The sequence below is a fragment of the Scylla paramamosain genome, chromosome 29, assembly GCF_035594125.1.
Source record: "Scylla paramamosain isolate STU-SP2022 chromosome 29, ASM3559412v1, whole genome shotgun sequence".
Taxonomy (NCBI): domain Eukaryota; kingdom Metazoa; phylum Arthropoda; class Malacostraca; order Decapoda; family Portunidae; genus Scylla; species Scylla paramamosain.
Genome location: NC_087179.1, coordinates 15,295,896 through 15,321,879, shown reverse-complemented (window position 1 = coordinate 15,321,879; position 25,984 = coordinate 15,295,896). Strand labels below are relative to the sequence as shown.

The 25,984-nt window shown below is 43.6% G+C and overlaps 2 protein-coding genes across 2 annotated transcripts in view; one reads left to right on the top strand and one right to left on the bottom strand.

Annotated features, from left to right (window-relative positions):
- Positions 1-8,146, bottom strand: part of LOC135115400 (TSC22 domain family protein 2-like) — a 114,669-nt gene extending 106,523 nt beyond the window's left edge. The window contains exon 1 of the mRNA XM_064032142.1: positions 5,917-8,146. Within this exon, the coding sequence (XP_063888212.1) occupies positions 5,917-7,862 (1,946 nt within the window). The 5' untranslated portion in view covers positions 7,863-8,146. The remainder of the gene's footprint in view (positions 1-5,916) is intronic.
- A 1,595-nt stretch (positions 8,147-9,741) lies between these two features.
- Positions 9,742-25,984, top strand: part of LOC135115398 (5'-3' exoribonuclease 1-like) — a 29,416-nt gene continuing 13,173 nt past the window's right edge. The window contains exons 1-10 of the mRNA XM_064032141.1: positions 9,742-9,865; positions 9,978-10,128; positions 14,478-14,762; positions 15,228-15,359; positions 17,103-17,197; positions 18,349-18,562; positions 20,715-20,879; positions 21,355-22,452; positions 23,582-23,751; positions 24,935-25,094. Of these exons, the coding sequence (XP_063888211.1) occupies positions 14,688-14,762; positions 15,228-15,359; positions 17,103-17,197; positions 18,349-18,562; positions 20,715-20,879; positions 21,355-22,452; positions 23,582-23,751; positions 24,935-25,094 (2,109 nt within the window). The 5' untranslated portion in view covers positions 9,742-9,865; positions 9,978-10,128; positions 14,478-14,687. The remainder of the gene's footprint in view (positions 9,866-9,977; positions 10,129-14,477; positions 14,763-15,227; positions 15,360-17,102; positions 17,198-18,348; positions 18,563-20,714; positions 20,880-21,354; positions 22,453-23,581; positions 23,752-24,934; positions 25,095-25,984) is intronic.

Below are 25,984 nucleotides of genomic sequence, written 5' to 3'. Positions count from 1 at the left end.
CAGAATACAGACTTTCCCAAATCAAACACCCCACACTCAGAATAACTTAGTATTTTTCCCTCTCCTTTCCTTGCGTTAAATCACACATGGGTTAGCAGATCCTTTTCTTTCCTACTTCCTTGTGCACTACTTAACATATTTTTTCCTATTTCTCTGCGGATTGGTGAGTGAGGTTAATTTTCTTTCCCTTAACCCTTTCACTGCAACACAAACCACCAGCAGAACCAATGCACAAAATCTTTATAAGCACAAGAAAGAAGAATGATTAAAAAGGATATATTTTGCAATTTCTATCCATTTTAAAGATTGCAGGTGGCTGCACAACAAGTAGAGATGTCAAAGGGTTAATTTCCTTTTTTGTATTTTTATTTTTGTTCTTGCGGTTTGTATTTAAAGAAGTGTTTTTTTTTTTTTATTGTAAACCAAGACTGTATGTTATGTATGTATGCCCTCTGGCATGTAACTTTACAGCTTAATAAACCTTGCCTTCAGGTGTGTTGTAGCTAAACAAACCTTGCCTTCAGGTGTGTTGTAGCTAAACAAACCTTGCCTTCAGGTGTGTTGTAGCTAAACAAGCCTTGTTTTCAGGTGTGTTGTAGCTAAACAAGCCTTGTCTTCAGGTGTGTTGTAGCTAAAACAAATCTAAACCAACTATAATAATTTCAAGTAGAGGAGTTACATTCATAAATAACATGAGAGAGAGAGAGAGAGAGAGAGAGAGAGAGAGAGAGAGAGAGAGAGAGAGAGAGAGAGAGAGAGAGAGAGAGAGAGAGAGAGAGAGAGAGAGAGAGAGAGAGAGAGAGAGAGAGAGAGGAAATACACAAGGTCAAATATAGAGGAAAAGGAAATAAGAAAACAAAAAAAAAGGGAGAGAAGAAAGAGATAAAGATGACAAAGAAAGATATGCAGATAAAACATTCAAACAGGAACAGCAGACACAAACTCAACAACACAAAAGAGACGAGACACACAGAAACACAACCACGCAAAACAGTACAGAAGCAACACCTAAACAATAAACACAAAGATACACACAAACAAGATATCCAGAAACACAGTGCTCAAACAGACCAACAACACCAACAACACCAAATAACCAACTCAAGAACAAACACAGGTACAACACCCCATGACCTCAGCAATACAAGAGGGAGTGGAGATACATACAGAAATACAGTGTTCTTTATACAGCAATGGGTGAAAGGATGCACTTTTCCACCACACCTTAGGCTTGTGGACGAGGATGAGGGGGACGGGGGGTGGTGAGGATGTGGCTAGGGTGATGAGGGGTGAAGGTGAGAGTGTGACAGTACAAATAGGAATGTGGTTGGGATGATGAGGAGGTGATGGCATGACAGTTCAAATGTGCCACTAATACAAGGTGATGCTGGTGATGCAACACAGCAAAACCACAAACTCCTGCAATACTTGGGAAGGGGAAAGTTGGATTGCAAAATGTTAGGTTGGATTGCATCAGGTAACATAATATGACCTAACATAAACTAACAGCAAAAGTAGAAATTCTTGCAACTTTCTAACAGCAAAACTACAAACTCCTGCAACTTTCTAATGGCAAAACTAGAAATTCCTGCAACTTTCTAACAGCAAAACTACAAATTCCTGCAACTTTCTAATGGCAAAACTACAAACTCCTGCAACTTTCTAACAGCAAAACTACAAACTCCTGCAACTTTCTAACAGCAAAACTACAAATTCCTACAACTTTCTAACAGCAAAACTACAAACTCCTGCAACTTTCTAATGGCAAAACTACAAATTCCTGCAACTTTCTAATGGCAAAACTACAAATTCCTGCAACTTTTATGATGGGCAAAGTGAGATTACACCATGTTAGGTTAGACAGCATACAGTAGCACAATCTAACCTAACAAAACCACACACACACACACACACAAACACAAACACACGCACACACACAGCAAGACTAGAAACTCCTGCAACTTCTGTGATGGGGAAAGTCAGATTACACCATATTAGGTTAGACTGTATCAGGTAACACAATCTAACGCAACCTAATCTAACCTAAGCAGATCTCACCTCATCTAACCAATCCCAGCCCAGCCCTAACATATCTGCAGTGGCTGACTGTACTGTGAGCCTCAATGATGTAATGGTTCCTGGTTATGGAGAAGCATGTGGAGGGACTGAAGACCTGTAGGCTGTGTGGAAGAGGACAAAAGACCAGTGGGAGAACTGAAGACCTGGAGATGATGTGTGGAGGAGGACAGGACAAAGAGACCAGTAAGGAAATTTTAGAAGGCCTGGGAACAGTGTGTGAAGGAGAACAGGACAAAGAGACCAGTGGGGAGATTTTAGAAGGCCTGGGGATGCTGTGTGGAGGAGGACAGGACAAGAAGACCAATGGGGAGACTTTAGAAGGCCTTGGGACAATGTGTGGAGGAGGACATGACAAGGAGACCAGTGGGAAGACTGAAAAAGACCTGGGGACACTGTGTGGAGGACCAAATAAGGAGACCTGTGGGGAGATTTTAGAAGGCCTAGGGGCATTGTGTGGAGGAGGACAAGACAAGGAGACCAGTGGGGAGATTTTAGAAGGCCTGGGATCAGTGTGTGGAGGAGGACAGGACAAGGAGACCAGTGGGGGGACTGAGGAAGGCCTGGTGACTGTGTGGAGGACGACAGGACAAGGGGACAAGCAAGACAAAGTGACAGACTCATGAGCCGTTCAGCCACTAAGAGCAAACAAGAACATTGGACAAAATTACGATGACAAGGATGATAGTGAGGATGGCAGCAGTTCCCTTTAATATGTCAGCGATGATGCACCATGAACGCATCACTGCCACCACCAGCAGTGCCACACATCACCGCCACAGAGGTGTGTGTGTGGTGCAGCTGACGCCCCAAGTAAGAGCTGCTGACGCTGATGTTTATAGCCAGACAGTCCCTGAGGAATGTCTGACACCACCACACCTGCCCGTCACACTAATAAGAGACGCTGCATCATCTCAGCATGACAGGCATTGTAAATACACCTTAATAACAACACGAGGGAAGCTACAAGGCATCACTAGATTTATACACAGGGCAGTCACTATACAAAACCAAGTACTCAATTAACATCAATCAATAAGAACATAAGAACATTAAGCAACAAAATAAGGGAAGCTGCAAGAAGCCATCAGGCCTACACGTGGCAGTCCCTGTACAAAACACACCTGCCTATTTCCACCTATCGTCCCCATCCATAAATCTGTCTAATGTTCTTTAAAGCTCCCTAATGACTCAGCACTAACAGCCTGATTACTGAGGCTGTTCCATTCATCTACCACTCTATTTGAGAACCTATTCCTTCCTATCTCTTTCTTGAACCTAAAATTTTCAAGCTTGAACCCGTTATTTCTTGTTCTACTCTTCTCATTCCCTTCTGGTTATCTCATTCTTTTATGGCTGTAGGAGTGACTGTGCATGATTTCCTCAATATTCAGGTTGTTGGTGCTGAGTCATCAAGGAGCCTTACAAGGAAACTCAGACAAATTTAAGGATGAGGATGACAGGAAGGAATAGGTAGGCAGGTATTACAGGGACTGCCACGTGTAGGCCTGATGGCTTCTTGCAGCTTCCCTTATTTTCCTTCTACTTATGAAACCTTTCACTGCTATGTTATAGTAATAATTGTTTGTAATAGTTGTATACATAGTTACTTGTAGCAGGGTTGGAAAAAACGTTAAAAAGAAAAAAATATATATGTATATATTATCACTAGGTTCTTTGGGTTTTATTGTTTTTTTTGGGTATTTTATTTATTTTTGTTTATTCCTCATATTTGTATGTAAATCAGGTTAAATAATCAAGTAATGTAGAGTAAAACAAAAGGTCTGAAGTGTTATCTTATCTGAGTGACAGACACTTGTTTAGGTCGTGTTGGTGCAGGTTGGTCAGGTTGGACAAAGCCTGTGGTAACTTGTACTGTACAGGAAATAAATGGGCCAGGCTTGACTATTTTGACATATTAAATGTATATGTACAGCACATATATAGACTTTATTTATCAAGATGATATAAACTAAATTTTTATGAGAATATTAAAAAAAAAAACACTTAGGCTGGCTTTTTTGAGCAGGTTTCTTTGGATAGTTTTCTTTTAATGCCAACCCTGATTTGTAGTAGTATTAAGACTAGAAATATCAACAGTTACAGTTCTTTATAACAGTACATAGAAAAAAATAGGTAGCAATAATTATGCCTAGTTCTTTGTAATATTACCAGTAATATCAACACTTCTTTGTTACAGTGGTAGCTAATGATGATAGTTAGTTCTTTGCAATAGTAATAATTCCACGTATATGGTAAAATATAATAGGCAAATTTAAAATAGTAGTAGTAGTAGTAGTAGTAGTAGTAGTAGTAGCAGTGGTAGTGAGTGCACTGCCCACCCACCACCCACCCACAAGTATAACACTGCCACTGCCTCCACAGCAAGGTCTTGGTGGAGGAGCGCCTCACAATCCCACAGGCAGATGACAAGCAACAAGCACCCCCCCCACCCACACACACACAATCACCCCACACACCTGCCCATCTCCCAAAGCAGAGGAAAAGTTCTCATGCTTTATAAATCTTTGAGTCTAACAAGAGTATATAAATTGCATGTTCTTATGTTCAAATTCTTTATGGGTAAAAAATTCTTAATGGTGCAGAGAGGACACACACACACACACACACACACACACACACACACACACTTACCCTAACCACCACTAAATCATCACTTCCTCTCCTCTCTCTCACACACACACACACACACACACACACACACACACACACACACACACACACACACACACACACACACACAGCATAACAGACACACCCCAAAAAAAAAAAAAACAGCATAACCCTGAAACACACACACACACACACACACACACACACACACACACACACACACACACACACACACACACACACACACACACACATGCACACACAAGTAGAGGGCAGATTGAGGTTGTGTTGGCAGTTGGCACCATGACCACCACCACCACTACCATAATCTGGCACTCACCCCTCCCCACCCATCACCCCGTCACCCCCCACCGGCATGCTTGGGCTGTCATGGGGTGGCTGGCAGTATTAATACACCTCAGGGCATCACAAGCCAACACTATCATGAGATTTAAATATACTTGAGTGCACCCTTATTTTAAACCTTGCAAATCTTATGATCTCATTTTCTGCGCATCAGTGGTGATATATTTTCCCTCTTTTTTCCTTCCTCGTTCTGCTGATTTGTAGTTTTATTATTTTTCCTTCTATTTCTGAGGTGTTTGAAGAAGGTGGCTAAGTCTTTTTATCCTCTAAGGTAAAATAGATTTTTTTTTTTATCTTTTCCTCATTTATTTGCCTGCCTTCTAAGTACTACAACTCAGATCCTGCTGAGTGTTGAGAGGCAGGAGGTGCAGGAGGCAAGAGGAAGGAGTGAGGGAGTGGTAGATGGGAGGAAGGAGTATAGAGGAAGGGTGTTGCCATGAACAGGAAGGAGGTCAGGAGTGACTCACCCATACAGACATCCCACTCACAGCCTTTGTATGTTTTAATGACAGACAGCAACAGCTAACTATAGATATATCCATGATCTACATACACATATATGATAGTAAATAAAAAAAATAACAGAAAATAAATGAACAATAAGAATAAATAAAAATAAATAAAAAATAAAATATAAGAAAAATTCAGCAAACATATAAATAACAAATGTAGTAGGTCCAGAAATATACAGAACACAGGAAGGAAGGGTGGAGGACAGGAAGGAGACAAGAAGGATAAGAAAGAAGGAAAGAAGGAAGGAAGGAAGGAAGAGACAGGGGTAGGGCAGGGCAGGGCAGACAGGATGACAGGCAGGCAGTGCAGTGGCCTGGGGATACTCACCTCTCAGATTCGTCCTGCTGGGCGGGGGGCGTGGCGTTGGTGGCTTCATCCACAGGCTGGGCAAGGGGGATGCCCTCCAGGTTGGTGGGGGGCTTCTGAGGTTGGGACAGAGAGGGCTGGGCCTGGTCGGCGGCTGAGGGTGCTGCTGTGGCCAAGGTGTGGTGGGTCTGAGGCTGGGCGGGGGTGGTGGCAGGGGTGGGCACCAGCCCGGACGACTTGATGGTGGAGGCGGCGGAGGCTGCGGGCAGCTGTTGTGTGGCGCCCATGGCCACTGTGGCCGGCACCATGCTGGCCCCCACCGCCTGTTGCTGGGAGGCCGCCACTGAGGGCAGCTGCTGCGTCCCGGCAGCCAGGGGCTTGGAGGGCAGGGGCTGATTGAGCTGTGGCTGGCCTGCTGCAGCCTTCTGGGACAGGCCGGCCTGGGGCTGGGTCATGACTGGAGTGGGTTGGTGGGCCACACCGGGCTGGGGCAGGGTCTGGCTGGACAGAGAGGCCATCACCCCAGGCTGAAGGGGCTGGGCCAGCACGCCAGACTGGGGCACGTTCTGGCCCGGCAGGCCCTGCTGGGGCTGCTGGGCTGGGGGCATGCTCTGGGAGGTCAACGGGGTCTGGTGGGGTGGAGGCTGGGTGAGGGAGGTAGGGGGCACCATCACGCCCCCACTGGAGCTGACTGCTGGCTGCTGGGGCACGCTGGGCTGGCTCCCCTGGGGTGCCTGCAGCTGGGGTGGTGGCTGCTGCAGGGGTGGGGGCTGCAGGGGCTGCTGCAGAGGGGGCTGGGCCTGAGGAGGGGTGTGGGGTGAAGGGGAGGGGTGGATCTGGCTGGTGGCCTGGGGGGCCTGGGTGGCAGCAGTGTAGCCCTGGGAGATTTGGGGCTGCAGCTGGCCCTGCAGGGGGCCAGGCTGGGAGTGAGGTGGGTAGGGCATAGTAGCCTGGCCCTGATTGGTGGGCGGCCCCGGCAGGTGGGTGGAGGGCTGGAGGGGCACGGTGCCCTGGGAGGCAGGCACCATGGGAGTGGAGGCCTGGGAGGAGTGCGGCACTTGGTACTGCTGCGGCACAGGCACGGAGTGCGGCTGTGCCTGGCTGGTCTGCCCCTGCGGTGGTGCTGGCTGCTGCTGCTGCTGGGGCTGCTGGGGCTGTGGAACCTGTTGTTGCTGCTGCTGCTGTGGTTGCTGCTGCTGCTGCTGTTTCTGCTGGTCCTGCTGCTGCTGAGGCACAGTCAGCTGCACCACGGTCTGGGGCTGGGTGGCATCTCCGGCCTCCCCGTCCTTCAGCACTGTGCCGGTCACCACCACCGTGGAGCCGTCGTCCTTCTTGACGCTGCCAGCTGCTGTCACTGCTGGGGAGTCCATGAAGTCCAGGCAGATCCAGCGGCCCCGCTTGAATGGCTCGTTGGAGTCTATCTTGACAATCTTGAACCTGTTCTGCCAGTGATTGACGTCGTCAGACTCCCCATCAGCCTTGGCCAGGGCAATGCCTCCCTCTGTCACATTGACAGTCACCCCCTGGGGCAGCATGGCTGTCATTACGCCCCCTGAGCCAGTCTGCTGCACCAGCGCCGTGATACCGTACTGGGAGCTGGTAGGGATGACAGGGGCGGGCCCAAAGAACACCTCCTCGCTCTTGGAGTAGTCCTCAAAGCTGGGCGTCTCCTGGTCCAGGTCCGTCACCTTGGAGCTGTCCATGATGTCAGAGATGTCCTCCGTGTCGTCTGCGCTGTCCTCGCCGCCGTCATTGCTGAGGCGCGAGGTAATACTCGTGATCTGGAAGGAGGAGTTCTTCTTCTTGGGGGCGGCCTGTCCCCCCCCTGCCGCGGCCGCCGCCAGGTGCAGCGCCCCCCGCTCCCCGTCCAAGCGCAGGGTCTCGCTAGTGGTGATGGTGATCACGTTGCCGCCGCTCACTGACTTATCCATTGCCTGAGTGTTTGCTTCACTCGTATTGGATGCCATATTGAATTTTTATGAGAATCCCGAGTCACAGCGAGTGGCCCCGGCGGCACCACTGGCCACTGTGGCCACACTCGCCTCACTCACTCACCAGCACCGCGGAGTGCGCGCCACGCCGCCCGCTACACTCACTGGCGCCCCGCCGTCACGTCCTCCGAACATTTCCCCGCACTCCAGTCTTTCCTTCACACACAAGTCAGCGTATAGACAGAGAACTTGCCTGATTTGTTTACCTATGAACTTTAATAGATGGCGCACACAGGGTCGGCAAATCCACAAAAAGCGGATTCTAGCCGGGCGGGGGAAGACTGGCCGGCGAACTTAGAGGGTTGGATGGTATCTGAGCGATGCGCCTTTGTCCGCCGCCGCCTGCTGTGGTATTGGCCTCGGCGGGCGCGGCGGAATCTATACCCATAAAAATGTTCTCTTCGCTCCGGAGAATCTGGCAACCGCCGGAAGGATAAGGCTCAAGGACCATACAAATTGCCTTAATAAACACACAAAACCATTATATTAACCCTAAAATACTCTATACTTTGTATAGCAATATTTATTAGACCCTCTTCATTCATATTCCACAGCAATATGTATGAGAAGACACTTGCTTCCGCTTATTGACATATATAGACTAAAATATGCTTTAGGACTCTATTATGCAATGAATAGCCATGTATTCGTATGTTAACTAATTTTACGATATAAAAAATGCAAGTGTATAACTTTTGAAAATAACTCCATGGTACAAATGTATAATGGCCTTTTATCTCAAAATATTTATCAATAATTATTTTATTTACTAATATTCCGATTCTATGGGATATATTTAGTAGATGATAAAAATAAGAATATGATTAAGGAATAACAGTAAAATGGACCTAGACGTGCTGAGTTCTAGTCTTCCCTCAAGGACGGTCGTTTCTATTCTAAATATTTGCTGTCTTGACTTTGTTTACTTTCCTGGGCAATTTTATTTTCCACTGATGTGCACAGAAACACTAGAAATCAATAACAACTTTCCATTTTCTTCACAATCATATCCTCCCCTTCTCCCTTCAGAGAGAGAGAGAGAGAGAGAGAGAGATTCGTCTAGACTTTTGAGAGTAGAGACTGTATGTCTGTCTGTCTATCTACTTGTTTGTCTGAGTATCTGTGTTTTTGCTAATATTTTTGTTTATTATTACTATTATTTATTTATTTATTTTTGTCTTATCATTTGTCTGATCATATGCATCTGTCTGTCTGTCTATCTGTATGCCTGTCTGACTTGCAAAATCTCCCTTATCCTGATTCAGCCCCTTATCCTGCCTCAATTATCCTTCCCCACTCTTTTTATCCTGCCTTAGCTCCTTATTCTGACTCCATTATCCTGCCTCAGCCCCTTATCCTGCCTCAGTTATCCTCCCTCAGGCCCTTATCCTGTATCAGTTCTCCCTCAGCCCATTATCCTGCCACAATTATCCTTTCCTCAGTCTCCTTATCCTACCTCACCCATCCTGCTGTAGTACTCTTATCCTGCCTCGGTCTTTTATCTTGCCTCAGCTCCCATGGGAAAAATATATAAATACGTTTGAATACGGTATGTTTTCAAGACTATGCGGAAATAACAGATAAAAATAGATAGAAAAAAAATACATGAAATGAAAATAGTTAGAAATAAGACACAAATTAATATATAAGAGATAAAGGTAAATGTAAATAGGGATAAAGATAGAGAGATAAATAGATATAAAGATGAAGGTAAAAAAAATAAATAAATAAAAATAGACAAATTAATGTAGGATATAAATAACATAAACATATATATAAATTAAGTAACAACCAAGATAAATAAATGAACACTGGGTGTAAGAATAATGTTTAAGGGAACCATCGGCTTAGTTGATCTGGAACCGAGAAGTAAACATTGCAAGCCTGAATGTTGATGTAGTTCCTGGCGGCCTGGGTGAATTTTGACGTGTTTGGAAGCCTGCATAGTGACTAGGACAGCGGCAGCGCATACTGGAGAGGTGTGTGCTGGGGAGAACAGTGGCCAGGAGGGGAATAACCGGAGCGTGGAGTGAATATCAGGGGGTTAAATAATACGACCACCACCATCACCGCCTGCCTTCTCATTACCAGACTGTTACACCATCTTTCGCCCGCCCTGCCCCCGCGCCCCCGCTGGCCCAGGTGTGCTGATTGGGTGCTGCTGCTCATGACGGGAGTGTGCACTGGTGGGTCAAGCCGCGGGGAACCACCACACTCACCACACCAGTTGTCACACTCTCAGGTGATGTTCATATTTGTTATTTATTATTATTTTTTTTTATTTATTTATATAGGTTGTAGAACAGTACTTCCGTTCATCGCATCATTTCACTCACTCTGCTCCGGGATAGTATTTGGGTTATTATTTATAAATATTCACTGCATTTCACATTTAATGGTGGTTTTCATAATTTTTTTTTTTTTTGGTCATTGTTTACTTTGGTTGATTACTTCATTCTACTTTTTTCTCGTGGTCCGGGACAATATTTGGGTGTTATGGAAGCAGCTGTAACCCTCAACCATCCATCTCAGACCCCATGAGGCATTGCTTCTCACAGGTGTGTCCTGAACCAACAGCTGTGTCTGTGTGGCATTTTGGCACAGCCTGCTTGACACCATCTCCTAATTCATGGCACTGCAGAGCACTTCCGGGTGTGCTTTCGGCTGTGAAGGCGCCTCTGGCAGGAACCGAGAGGATGTCTGGTCAGAGATAGTTTTACATGTTGCAGTGTCTAGTGACACATGCCATTCCACTCCCATCTCTCCCTCTCCCTCCCTGCCTTCTTCCTGCCCTGTGTCCCCTCTGCATGTCACAACAGCAGAGGGAGAGAGACAGATGAGGGGGCATGGGAAAGAAATAAAGAAGAGTGGATGTTCAAGTGACATGAAGGAATACAGCTTTCCGTATAATCTGAAATGATTTGAAGGGAGAGGTGGTTGCAGCAAACAGTGTACACAGTTTGAAGAGAAACTGGATAAATATGGTTATGGAGACTGGACAAAATGAGCTTTGGCTTATGCCCTGTACAACACATCTAGGTAAACTAGGTAACTAGGTAAATACACAAATCCTTCCTCTGTCCAAATGTCCTCTTGGGTCCTGCCAGGGACACCTTCACGGCCGAGAGCACGCTCCTTGATGACGCACACCTGGCAGTGATCTGCAGTGTTGTGAATTAGGGGACAGTGTCAAGCAAGCTGTGCCAAAATGCCACACAGACACAGCTGTTGGTTCAGGACACACCTGTGAGAAGCGATGCCTCATGGGGTCTGAGATGGATGGTGTTTTCCAGACACTGTTTATTCCTGAACAAAACAGGTGGTGCTTCTCCAGATCACAATGTACACCATGAAGGGATTACCAGTGAATTAATGAACGGAAGAAATTGAAACCTAATCAGGCTCTTGGGTAAAAGTGCTAGTATTCTTTCAGTATTATTCTTTATTTTTGGATGCGCTTACACTGAGAGTGAGAAAGTGGAAGGGAACCAGAGTGAGAAACTTTATACATGACGACCAGTGCAGGTGGCCACACTGGTGGCGGCCAGAGCATGGCGTCACCACGGGTCAAGAGGCAACAAAGTGAGAAGGGTCAAGAGTTTGCTTTCCTCCCACAAGTTTGTTGTATCAGAATGAGTGACACCACAGAGATGTCTCTACATTACCTGCCACATCTCACCACAGAAAGTAGTTCAGGCATTGTGGTTGATGCCGTTATACTCAGCAATAATTGCAGAACTCAGGTGTTTTCTCACCTCATTACCCATGGTGTGGGTGATGGATGATGTGTTGCCAGGCTACGGGCTCCTTGCCTCCTTTATAGCAACACTGTGCCTCTAGTGTATCTGTCATGTAATTGTTTACTGTGCGTCATTATGCTCTTCCACCTCAGTGGGCCTTTTTTTTTTTTTTTTCTTCTTTTTTCTTCTTATAATTTTGTCGCCCTCGGCCGGTGCCCCTACTCAGGGATGGCATTAAAAAAAACCCATTCCCCTAAAGAAAAAAGAGAAAAAAACACTTAAAAAGCTCAGCGAATTTTATATATATATATATATATATATATATATATATATATATATATATATATATATATATATATATATATATATATATATATATATATATATATACATATATATTTAGTTTATATCATATTGATAAGTAAAGTCTATATATGTACTGTACATATACATGAGTAAAGTCTTCCAAAAAAAGACAATAAATAACATCAAACAAGGATTTTCTTTTCATCTGGATCAAAGGTCCCTGGTCTGATTTGCTTGTGTTGCAGGTGTTACTTTGATGTAAAGGATACTGAAACAACACACTGAGTTTTAATTCTCTTTTTACCAAGGACAAGGAGACACTGAGGAGTGAGGAGTACTGAGGCAGCAGTAGTGAAGCCTGACATGTTCATTTTCTGTACAGTACACAGGCTTTGTCCAACATGACCAACCTTTACCAACGCGACCTAAACGAGTGTCTGTCCTTCAGATAACACTTCAAAACTTTTGTTTCACTCTACATTATTTGCTTATTTAACTTGATTTACATACAGATATGAGAAATAAGCAAAATAAATAAAACCCAAAAAAACCCAGTGGGTTGGCTTAAAAAAAATCCACATTTTTCCAACCCTGTCCCTCATACATAAGAAAAAGATATGTACACCTCGTGATTCAAATGTCCTTCAATTTGAACAACTCCCAATTCGAACAGTGTTGGCGGACACATTTTGTCCTCCAATCATAACACAAACACCTGTTCAAGCAATGCCACTCAGTCAGTCCCTCTTGCATTCCTCCTCCTCCTCCTTCCTTCCACTTCTCCCTCTTCCCTTCCTCTCCCTTCCCTGCCTCTATCCCACATCCCTCCCTATTTCATCCCTCTATCCCACCCACCCTGCCTGCTTCCATCTCTCTCTCTCTCTCTCTCTCTCTCTCTCTCTCTCTCTCTCTCTCTCTCTCTCTCTCTCTCTCTCTCTCTCTCTCTCTCTCTCTCTCTCTCTCTCTCTCTCTCTCTCTCTCCACTTCCTTGCCTCATGTACTCTCCTCTGAATGTCCCTCCCTCCCATTGTTCCTTTCCTCTACCTTCCTCTTTCATTTGGTCACTCCCTGCTCCATGTTCCCTGGCACCTGGCGCCTCACCTCCCACTTATCTGTCAGAGATAAGGGACAAGGGAGTGATACCCTGCTCTCTCTCCCCTCTCTCATTCATATAATTCCATTTTCATTCTCTTTCATTCTCATTCTATGTAGCAATTCTCTGGATTGTTCTTACTTTCACAGAGAGAGAGAGAGGGAATGGGGGAGGGCAGAAAATGGAGAGAGAGAGAGAGAGAGAGAGAGAGAGAGAGAGAGAGAGAGAGAGAGAGAGAGAGAGAGAGAGAGAGAGAGAGAGAGAGAGAGAGAGGATTTTAGTGCAAAATAAAAATAGTGTACACTACACCCACAGTTTTCAAGACTGAAGGCTGTAGGAACTTTTGATGACTCATCATTTTGAGGTTGATGTTTATTTACGAAGATGTTTTGTGTAAAATTTTGAGGTCATTGTTTTTGTAACTGACGTGTAGGATGACACTTTTTTGGGTCTTTGTAGGATGATTGAAGTGCTGTCTTGTACGCTGAAATATATGGTACCTCATGTTTTCTCTCACTGTATCTTTTTCTGTCTGATTAATTAGCAGACATGAATATTGTTCCAAGAGATTCCTAGAGACAGGAAAGGTGACACAAAGTTTTGACTGCTCTGTATCTCAGCAAGTAAATTTTGTGATGGATGTGACATGGAGAAGATAAGTCTTACATTATCAAAAGCTGCAAGATAAGACCATAATTAAAAATATACTACAGTGCTTACCCAAGATGCAGTAGTACATTTTTATTATTATTGTTGTTGTTGTTGCTGTTGTTGTTGTTATTATTATTATTATTATTATTATTATTATTATTATTATTATTATTATTATCATTATTTCTACTTCTTCTTCTTTTCTTCTTCATCTCCTTATGTTATTATTATTATTATTATTATTATTATTATTATTATTATTATTATTATTATTATTATTATTATTATTATTATTATTATTATTATTACTACTTTTCTACTTTCTTCTTCTTCTTCTTCTTCTTCTTCTTCTTCTTCTTCTTCTTCTTCTTCTTCTTCTTCTTCTTCTTCTTCTTCTTCTTCTTCTTCTTCTTCTTCTTCTTCTTCTTCTTATTATTATTATTATTGTTGTTGTTGTTGTTGTTGTTGTTGTTATTATATTATTTTTTCATCATTATTATTATTATTGTTATTATTATTATTATTATTATTATTATTATTATTATTATTATTATTATTATTATTATTATTATTATTATTATGTGTTTTTATTACAATTATTGGTACTTTCTTGGTGGTGTTCTTTTATGACTACCTGTCTGTGTCTTCACTATTGCTTTAACTAGGCATTAAGCCAGTAAGTCCAAGGCATAATACTCAATAACCTTAAGTTAATTTTCGAATGCTTTATTTTACAGCAAAGTTATTTTAATTTTTACTTTTAGTGCACCTAAAATAATTTAAACTGTTCATTCTCCTCAGGTTGCAAAGAGGACAAGTTAGCATCTGACGGCACAAGACACAGGAGAGAGAGAGAGAGAGAGAGAGAGAGAGAGAGAGAGAGAGAGAGAGAGAGAGAGAGAGAGAGAGAGAGAGAGAGAGAGAGAGAGAGACGAAACAGGCAGAGTGTTCACAATCCCACCACCAACGTCCCTGTGAGCCCTTCACAAGCAGCCCCACAGCACCGGCAGGATGGGAGTGCCAAAGTTTTACCGGTGGATCAGTGAGCGCTACCCGTGTCTGAGCGAGGTGGTGAAGGAGTACCAGGTGTGTGTGGGGGATTGGACACCTTGAGTGGAGCTTTATAAAGATGTTAGATTGTATTATGAGTGGAGGAGGTCTGCTTACCTTGCCTGTTGGTCTATAAACATATTAGACTTTTGTTCTATAAGTGGAATAGGCCTGGATACCACTCCTGTTGGTCTGTGAAGGTGTTAGATTGTTTTACTTGTTTTATAAGTGGGGGAGTCCTAATGATTTTTATTTTTGGCATTGTCAAGTTGTATGATTTTTTTATTTTTTTATTTTGTGAAGGAGGCCTAGCAATCTTTAATTTTGGCATATGTGATGTTGTAGGATTGTTTTCTTATTTTTGATTAGTGGAGGAGGTCTAATGATCTTTATTTTAGGCATTTGTAAAGACTTTAAATTGTATATCTGCTATATCTCTTCATCTTCATCTAGTGTATTGTAAAACCTACTGTTGCATATTGATGCTAACCACCACTACAGATCCCAGAGTTTGACAATCTGTACCTGGACATGAATGGCATCATCCACATCTGCTCCCACCCCAACGACAATGATCCACACTTCAGAATAACGGAGGAGAAGATGTTCAAGGACATCTTCCACTACATTGAGGTGAGTGTGTCAGTGACAGGATGAAAGTGTTTACTATTCTGAGTTGTATTTATTCCACAGTGGTGTGTTGTTTGTATGAACCCGTAGCCAGACTTTCATTTCAGAGGGAGTCATTAATATATTAGCTAATACTTCATGGGATAGTAGTAGCTGATGCAGAAAATTAATTGTTATTTTTATTTATTTATTCATTATTAGTTTTAAGCTTATATTTGTACTGAATATCAGACAGTGGACTGGGGTCATTAAGTTTAGTGTTGATGGTGTGAAATACTAACATGTATCAGTGGCAGTCCTCCCCTGAACTCCTGCTGCAGAAGCACATAATTTTTTAAAATTTTGTTTTCATGCTTTTCTCACTGAAATTAAGCATATATAATGCCTTATATAATTTTTAGATGAAAATACATCAAAAACACTAAAAATGCTTAAAAGACAAGAAAAATTTCCAATCAGCATCATTTTGTTAATAATGTCCTTATTGACCTGCATGGCCTCCCACACATTTGCTTCAGGGCCTTGGTCCTCCCACTAGTCTCCTTCCAGTCATGTGCTGCCAGCCTTCACATTCCTCTCAGTATGTGGCTCTCCTCCCTCCTCCTGACTTGCCCATACCAGCTCAGTCTGTGCCTCCTCTCCACACTCATCACACTCCCCTCTGCTCCACACCTCATCACCTCTTTAACCCTGAAATGCAAACAATATTGTGACACATCTGCAAACAATGCCAGTGCAAACTGTGGATGAATTTCGCCCAATATGAGGAAAATAAAAAAATTATCCTAACTATTTATTAAATCAAAACTACAGTATAAAAAATACACCTCTCACTTCACTTACAAGTAAAATGCAAACACTGAACAAAGAATATCAGTTCTTTTTATTTTGTTTTAAAATTAAAAACAAAAATTAACATTATTTGGCAATGATTAAATCTTAAATTAACATAGTAAATATTGGCTAGAGGCTATGGACAGCTGCATACCTTTCCTTATCACTGATCAACAAAGGGGAGATAAAATGCTGTGGTGAACTGCCCAATATTTGCACGTGTTACCTCCCCTCCATGGAGTGCAAACATTGGGTGAAATTGAACACAATCATAAATAACACTCAAAATGTGGGAGAAAGAAAATATACATAGCATCTCATGGTAAGAGGCAAGACATCCTTTCCTCCTTGTCAGAGTGCAAGAAATGTACTAGTATTTCCTCGGTGTCAGTGAAAACCCTCCACTGTGTACATTATCTCATGAAGCCACACAGATAATTTTACAGAAGAACCAGGCATCAAGAGTGACTTAGTAATACTGCCATACATGTGGACGTTAGTGAGGGTGAAATCAGAGACAAATATTTCCAAGCAGGACATCCCAACTCACTCATCAGCCTACACACACACACACACACACACACACACACACACACACACACACACACACACACACACACACACACACACACACACACACACACCACATGTCATTAAGTATAGGATGCCTAGTTTATGGAAATAATCTTAACTTACTAATTTCCAGACAATAACTTTATTTCTCTGGCAAATATGACACTTTCTCAAGTCACAATCTGCACAGTGAAGGGATCACCACTGAAATTAAGGAACTGAGTGAAGCCAAATCTAACCTAACCCTCAGATGGAAATGCTAATGTTACTTCGGTATTATGTGGACACTGCTTTAGTGAGAGATGACTTGGTAATGCCCCTTATCCTCCACTCCCATAGGTATTGTTCCGTCTGGTGCAGCCCCACAAGGTGTTCTTCATGGCTGTGGATGGCGTGGCACCGCGGGCAAAGATGAACCAGCAGAGGAGTCGCAGGTGTGTGTGTGTGTGTGTGTGTGTGTGTGTGTGTGTGTGTGTGTGTGTGTGTGTGTGTGTGTGTGTGTGTGTGTGTGTGTTCTTACCTAACTGTACTTTAACATGATTGAGTCAAGTTCATAATGTCTCATCTTTTAAAGTTAATTTGTCATGTTTATCTTCAAATGCTCCTTGCACACACAACTTGTTCAGTCAGTGCATTCCATTGGCTAACTGCCGTGTGAGGAGGACTATATTTCTTGTTTTTTTTACAATTTCTTACTGTGTCATCTTAGTGTATCATGTGTGTTTTGTTTGCTGTAGGCTTGTATCTGTGTGTATCTGTCTGTCTTTTTTCATCTATATCTCTTTGTTTTTCTGTTTCTATTTATATCTTCCTGTTTATTTTTCTTATGCATTTTCATTTGATGCTCTCTCTCTCTCTCTCTCTCTCTCTCTCTCTCTCTCTCTCTCTCTCTCTCTCTCTCTCTCTCTCTCTCCTGTTCTTACAAGCCAAGGCCTCTACAAAATTCCATAACTTGTAGCCATCATTGTTGTTCCTTCCACCACTGTGCTTTTTATTCCACTGTATCCTTTCTGTTTTCATACCACCTTATTCTTCTCACCCACTTCCTTCCCTTCTTATTTATTTCTGTATCTCCTACTTGTTATGTCATTTTATTATTTGTTCCCTCTTTAGCTTCTGATGTTTTGTTGTACTGTTTTGTGATTTGTTCCTCCTCTGTATCAGCTGCTGACTTCCCTGTTCATAGTTTCTATTATTGTGTTCATCGCCGTTGTTATTTCTTTACAGCAGAACCAAAACATTGTCCCGTTTGTAACTTCTTCCATCTCACTCATCGTTATTTCCTCCTTGGCACAATGTAATCACTTCCCCGTTCGTTATTTCTTCTTGCATTTTAGCCATCATCATCATCATCATCATTTTTATTTCTCATATATTTATTTTCATTTATTTAATTGTTTATCATCTTGTTTATTTACTTATTTATCTTAATTTATTTATCATCCTCTTTGTCTTATTAATCCCTGGCGTGGCCAGCCATATTAATTTATTCAATCCATGTATTTATTTTTACTTACCTATTATTACTCCCCAGCCTTTTTTCAGCAGTGTTAGTTGTGTCACTTTATCACTGTCTCATCTGCAGGTTCCGGTCAGCCAAGGCTGCCGTGGACGCAGAGAAGAAGGCCAAGGAACGAGGGGAGAAGCTGCCCACAGAGGAGAGGTTTGACTCCAACTGCATCACCCCTGGCACAGAGTTTATGGAGCGTCTGGACAGTCAGCTGAGGTACTTTGTCACCAGCAAGGTTTCCCAGGACAAGATGTGGCAGAGCTGCAAGATCATCTACTCAGGACACCAGGTGGGTGTCTGTATTGGGTGGAAAGAGAGTTGTAGTAGTAGTATTGGTGATGGTTTTAGTAGTAGTAGTAGTAGTAGTAGTAGTAGTAGTAGTAATAATAGTAGTAGTAGTAGTTAATTTACAAAAGAAGGTGAAAGAGAGTTGCAGTAGTAGTATTGGTGGTAGCATTAAAAGTAGAAGTAGTAGTAGTAGTTAATGTACAAAAGGAGATATCAACTAGGTATATAGATAAATAGATACATTCCCCATCATTTCATCTTCCATTTCATTCAGTCAGTCAGTCATTCAGTTAATCACAGCCACATGTTTGTTTTACAAGAGAAATTTCATCCTGGAACATGCCATATTTTTTATATATATATATATATATATATATATATATATATATATATATATATATATATATATATATATATATATATATATATATATATATATATATATATTTTTTTTTTTTTATGTAGGAAGGATACTGGCCAAGGGCAACAAAAATCTAATAAAAAAAATGCCCACTGAAATGCCAGTCCCATAAAAGGGTCAAAGCAGTGGTCAAAAATTGGTGGATAAGTGTCTTGAAACTTCCCTCTTGAAGGAATTCAAGTCATAGGAAGGTGGAAATACAGAAGCAGGCAGGGAGTTCCAGAGTTTACTAGAGAAAGGGATGAATGATTGAGAATACCGGTTAACTCTTGCGTTAGAGAGGTGGACAGAATAGGAGTGAGAGAAAGAAGAAAGTCTTGTGCAGCGAGGCCGCGGAAGGAGGGGAGGCATGCAGTTAGCAAGGTCAGAAGAGCAGTTGGCATGAAAATAGCGGTAGAAGACAGCTAGATATGCAACATTGCGGCAGTGAGAGAGGGGCTGAAGACAGTCAGTTAGAGGAGAGGAGTTGATGAGACGAAAAGCTTTTGATTCCACCCTGTCTAGAAGAGCAGTATGAGTGGAACCCCCCCCGACATGTGAAGCATACTCCATACATGGACGGATAAGGCCCTTGTACAGAGTTAGCAGCTGGGGGGGTGAGAAAAACTGGCGGAGACGTCTCAGAACACCTAACTTCATAGAAGCTGTTTTAGCTAGAGATGAGATGTGAAGTTTCCAGTTCAGATTATAAGTAAAGGACAGACCGAAAATGTTAATTGCCCTTGGCAATTGTTGCCCTTGGCCAGTGTCCTTCCTACATAAAAAAAAAAAAAAAAAGAATTAAGAGACACGAGGCAAGGGATCACGGTATTACTGCTCTCACAATCATTCTAAGCCATATCCTCCTTTCCTGTATAATATAAAGCACTCATGACATCAGGGTTTGATTTACAGAGAGTTTATCATAGATAGATATAGTTTATTGACCACAGGATGGTATTACAACTTAATAATAATAATAATAATAATACAACTTATTTTTTCCATATAATTCCCAGCAAAGAGCAGTAGATGCCTAACTGTAGTACACAAGACAAAACATTAAATTACAGTAAAATCCCTCTTATCCGGCATCAACGGGACCGCCGACATGCCGGATACTTGACAGTTGCCAGATACTTGAATAGAAGTGAAATTATGTCCTGATCTTTTCAAGCTGAACCACTCGTATAACACTTTGTCCATCATTTCACCACGATGATACTGCAGTGTGTGAAGATTTTCCGCTGCCTTTGGGGTGTCTTTGGGGTGCCTTTGGGGCTTTCATGTAATCCCGCAACTTTTTCATTTGGGATTTAATGTCATAAATAGTTGATGAGCCCACACCATATTCCGCCATTAGTTGCTGTCTGCTTTCACCTCTCTAACCGTCGACAAATGTCTACCTTCTGCTTAAGTGTAAGCACAACACGCTTCCTCTTTTCTACAACTTTAGGCATGATGAAGGGGTAAGGCGATAAACAGTGCACACGTGGGACTTAGTCACTGAATAAACACAGTGCAGTGGGCCACGGATGGCGCGAAGCAGTGCGCTCTGGTGGCGAGGGGACAAAGTATGCCTCGCATGGGAATTTTAATCGATTTTATGAGTACACGTTGATTTTTTATTGATTTTAAGGCTCGGGGAAAAATGTGCCAGATACTTGAAGCTACCAAATACTCGAATGCCAGATGAGAGGGATTTTACTGTATTGAATATTCCTAACACCCTTCCATTCCCTTCATCTTTCAGACGCCAGGTGAGGGGGAGCACAAGATTATGGAGTACATTCGGTACGTGAAGAGTGGCCCTGAGTACGACCCCAACACGCGCCATTGCTTGTATGGCCTGGACGCAGATCTCATCATCCTGGGCCTCACCACGCATGAGCCTCACTTCTCACTGCTCAGGGAGGAGGTTTGTTGTGGCCTTTGCTGCTGAGTTTGTTGTATGTGTGTGTGTGTGTGTGTGTGTGTGTGTGTGTGTGTGTGTGTGTGTGTGTGTGTGTGTGTGTGTGTGTGAAATGATTTCATGATCCATATATCTTTTTTTTAAGATATTGAGGGAGAAAGAGAGAGAAAATATTTTGTTTTAATCCTCTTGATGACCATTTCTTTATAAGGTATTGAGGTGTTGCTGTTAAGATAGAGAGAGAGAGAGAGAGAGAGAGAGAGAGAGAGAGAGAGAGAGAGAGAGAGAGAGAGAGAGAGAGAGTTAACAAACTTCCTCACCACCTTATGTTTTGTTTTAATCCCTTTCATGTCTTTTCTTCCTAAGGTATTGAGAGAGAGAGAGAGAGAGAGAGAGAGAGAGAGAGAGAGAGAGAGAGAGAGAGAGAGAGAGAGAGAGAGAGAGAGAGAGAGAGCACTAACCCAAGCATCTTTCCCTGCAGGTTAGGTTTGGGGGCAAGAAGGACAGCAACAGCCGCACACCCACCCCTGAGGAGACCACCTTCCACCTGCTGCACCTGAGCCTCATGCGGGAGTACATTAACTATGAGTTTCATGACCTGCGGTGTGCCCTGCCCTTCCCTTATGACCTGGAGAGCATCATTGACGACTGGGTGCTGATGGGCTTCCTGGTGGGCAACGACTTTATCCCACACTTGCCACACCTGCACATCAACAAGGAGGCACTGCCCATTCTCTACAGGACCTACAAGGCCACACTGCCCACCCTGGACGGCTACCTCAATGAAGGGGGGAAGCTGCACCTGCCGCGGTTTGAGAAGTTCATGGTCAAGCTGGCGGAGTTTGAACTGGAGAATTTTCATGAGATTTATGCCGACCTCAAGTACTTCAAGGGCAAGAGACTCAAGGATGGGGAGGCATTCAAGGCAAACAAGAGAGCCATGGATCTGAAGCCGTTCAATTTTGAGGAGGAGGACAGCAATGACACACTTAATGGGGCGCTTCTGGGCAGCCTGGAGGAGGAGGAGGATGAGGAGGATGAAGTGGAGGACCTGCGCCGTACCTACGAGCGTCTGGGATACGAGCCAGACCCAGCATTTGTGGATGACGAGGATGAGGATGAGGACAGCTCGACATCGGAGGGTGGTGGTGGCGGCGGCGGTGGCGGTGGCGGCAGCACGTTCAAGGAGGAGTTCCGGCTGCACAAGCGTGACTACTACATGACCAAGATGAACATCAAGCAGGTGAACTCGGCTGCCCTGCACCACCAGGCCACCAGCTACGTGAGGGCCATCCAGTGGATCCTCAACTACTACTACAATGGCATCTGCTCCTGGTCCTGGTACTACCCATTCCACTATGCCCCGTACATCTCTGACGTGAGGGACTTTGCACACATGGAGATGGGCTTTGAGTTGGGCCGCCCCTTCCTCCCCTACCAGCAGCTCCTCGCCGTGCTGCCGCCCCTTAGCAAGAACCTCCTCTGCAAGGCCTACTGGAGCCTCCTCACTAGCGCTGACTCCCCTGTCAAGGACTTCTACCCTGACACCTTCCTCACAGACCTCAACGGGAAGCAGCAGGTTTGTGTGTGTGTGTGTGTGTGTGTGTGTGTGTGTGTGTGTGTGTGTGTGTGTGTATTTCATTATTCTGTGCATATATTATTTGGTTTAGTTATGTTTTTAATGGATTTGTTTATGTGTGCATTTCTTTATTCTGGAAATATTTATTTATTCTCCCATTGGGAGCAAGTCCCGCTTAGGGTTCTAATTTTGTTAGCATACAACCCACCGTTCCGCCTGGCCCCTGGAAGGTGCAATGATGATTTGGCCAGGAGCACATTTTGGTGTCCATCACATATAAAAAAATGTGATTTCAGTGTGGGAAACACCTGGAAAGTAACTTTTGACAGCACATCTTTCTGATTTTGTGATATTTTTTTGTCAGACCCACCGCTTTGCTGTATTTTACATGTTTCAACTTATCGAGTGTGCAAAATGTGTGAATTATTTGCCATAACTCACTTCATATATGGGACAGCCAGTTTTGATTGACACCACCAGACTCAGCAGTGACTGTAGAATCAAGGTGTGTTGTAAAAACTTGACAAAACAAAAAAAGAAAATGGTATTACAACAAGTTGAACTGTGAAGCTGTTAAAAAAATGCTTATAACAGTTTTACTTATGCTCGTTATTTTCAACCGTTAATCATTGAATGCTGAATATATTATTACATTAAGTAGGAAAAACTCATGAACACAATAGTGTGATCAGAATGCTGGTAAAGCTCCACATATTGAAAACATAGAGTCTTTTATAGCAACATGTCACTCAGCACAACCATCACGGTGGCGTGACACTTGGTGTGCAGGCGGGCTCCATATGACCAGATCTGCGATGTGTCTAAAAATTAGAACTCCCAGCCACGGGGGGAAGATGCTTTAATTTGCTCTGTAGCTTAAAACACCTATTACTTTTTTCTTTTTTTTTTTTTTACATACAATTTTTTCTATTCAGTTGTGTATTTACGCGTGTATGTATCTCAACTTCTTTGTGTGTGTGTGCACTGCTTCCTTCCAGCACAAACAATTGACGACACACATACAGCACCTCTATCTAGCTGTGTATTTGTGTGTGTGTGTGTGTGTTGCATCCTGCCAGGATTAATCATGACCCACTGAGCACCACAGTTCCTCCTCTGTGTGCTGCAGGACTGGGAGGCAGTGGTGCTGATCCCCTTCATCGATGAGGAGCGACTGCTGCAGGCCATGGAGGTGTGCAACACAATGCTCAGTGAGGAGGAGAGGAAGAGGAACTCCCACGGACCCATGTACATCTACACCTACACTGAGCAGAACCTGGGTGACTACCATGTGAGTAGGCACCACCACCCACCACCAATACTACTACTGCTATGCTTCTACTACTACTACTACTACTACTACTACTACTACTACTACTACTACTACTACTACTACTACTACTACTACTACTACTACTACTACTACTACTGCTGCTACTACTGGTATTGCTACACTATGCTACTAATATTTCAGCTACTGCTGCTGCTGCTGCTGCTGCTGCTACTACTACTACTACTACTACTACTACTACTACTACTACTACTACTACTACTACTACTACTACTACTACTACTACTACTACTGTTGCTACTGCTACTATTATTCCTTTCTCTTCTTTATCTTTGCCTTCTGTATTTTTCCCTTCTTTTCCTTCCTTTCTCTCTTCTTTATCTTTCTTATCTTTTCCTTCCTTTCTCTTCTTTATCTTTCCTTTCTTCTTTTCCTTCCTTTCTGCCTTATCTTTCCTTTCTTCTTTTCCTTCCTTTCACTTTATCTCTTCTTTTCTTTCATTTGTCTCCTTTTGTCTTTCTTCTTTTACTTCCTTGATACCTTCTTCCTTCTCTCCCTCCTTTCTCCTCTCCTTCCTTCTTTCTCCTCTCTGCCTCCTTTTATCTCCTTCCCCCCCCCCCCCCCCCCCTCTCTCTCTCTCTCTCTCTCTCTCTCTCTCTCTCTCTCTCTCTCTCTCTCTCTCTCTCTCTCTCTCTCTCTCTCTCTCTCTCTCTCTCTCTCTCTCTCTCTCTCTCTCTCTCTCTCTCTCTCTCTCTCTCTCTCTCTCTCTCTCTCTCTCTCTCTCTCTCTCTCTCTCTCTCTCTCTCTCTCTCTCTCTCAAAGAAGGGAACGAGGAGATGATAGCAATTTATAGAACCATGAAGAAGATGGAGGTGGTGGATAGAGAAGACCTAATAAAGTGGGACATGAGAGATACAAGAGGACATGGAAAGGAGATAAAAAAGATAGTTACAGAAGTAATGTGAAAGTGAACAGCTTTCCCCACAGAGTAGTAGATGTATGGAATGGACCAGATGAGAAGGTAGTGTGTGTAGAGACGATACATGAATTGAAGGCCATGTTAGACATCGTGAGACACCAAGACATGACAGCACCAGCATAGCTCCCCTCCCGTACATTACAACTAGGTAAATACACACACACAACCAACTCACCTCTCCTCCACCTGTTGTCTTCTACCAGGCACCCAAGTTACTTCCCGGTGATCCACATGAACCACGCCCAGGTGGAGAGGGTGTGGAGGGAGACGTGGGAGCTACCGCCAGACAAGATCAAGAAGGGCCTATGTCCTGAGGTCCAGCTGGATGTGTACTTCGCTGGCTTCCCAACCTTGAAACATGTCGACCATAAGGTGAGGCTGTGTGGATGTCAGTGAGGCTCTGTGGTCATCAGGTGAGGCTGTGTGGACATCAGGTGAGGCTGTGTGGTTGTCAGGTGAGGCTCTGTGGATATCAGGTGAGGCTGTGTGGTTGTCAGGTGAGGCTGTGTGGACGCCAGTGAGGATGTGTGGACGCCAGTGAGGCTGTTTGGACGTCAGTGAGGCTGTGTGGACATCATTGAGGCTGTGTGGGTGCCAATGAGGCTGTGTGGATGCCAGTGAGCCTGTGTGGATGTCAGTGAGGCTGTGTGGACACCATTTGGGCTGTGTGGATGCCAGTGAGGCTGTGTGGATGTCAATGAGGCTGTGTGGACACCAGTGAGGCTGTGTGGACACCAGTGAAGCTGTGTGGACATCAGGTGAGGCTGTGTGGACATCAGTGAGGCTGTGTGGACGTCAGTGAGGCTGTATGGACGTCAGGTGAGGCCATATGGACGTCAGGTGAGACTGTGTGGATGTCAGGTGAGGCTGTGTGGACGTCAGGTGAGGCCATATGGACGTCAGGTGAGACTGTGTGGACGTCAGGTGAGGCTGTGTGGGCATGAGGTCTTGTTTTGTGCTTCTGTGCTGCTGTGTCTTCTTGCTGTAAAGGCACTGTTGCAGGGTATGTTCTCCATCACCACAGCTCTGAGGGAAGTTGTGTTTTTTGTTATCTGAGTGTGCTGATGGCAAGTGTATGGTTGATGATGCTTTTATGAGGCTGTTTAATGACATACACCTAAATATTTAATGAAATCATGATGCATAAATATTTTCATGAATGGCAGACAAAGTTAGAACTTGTTGTGATATCTTTAACCCTTTCACTGCAACATAAAACAATTAGCAGCACCAGAAGCAATGCGTGAAGTCTCTTTAAGCAT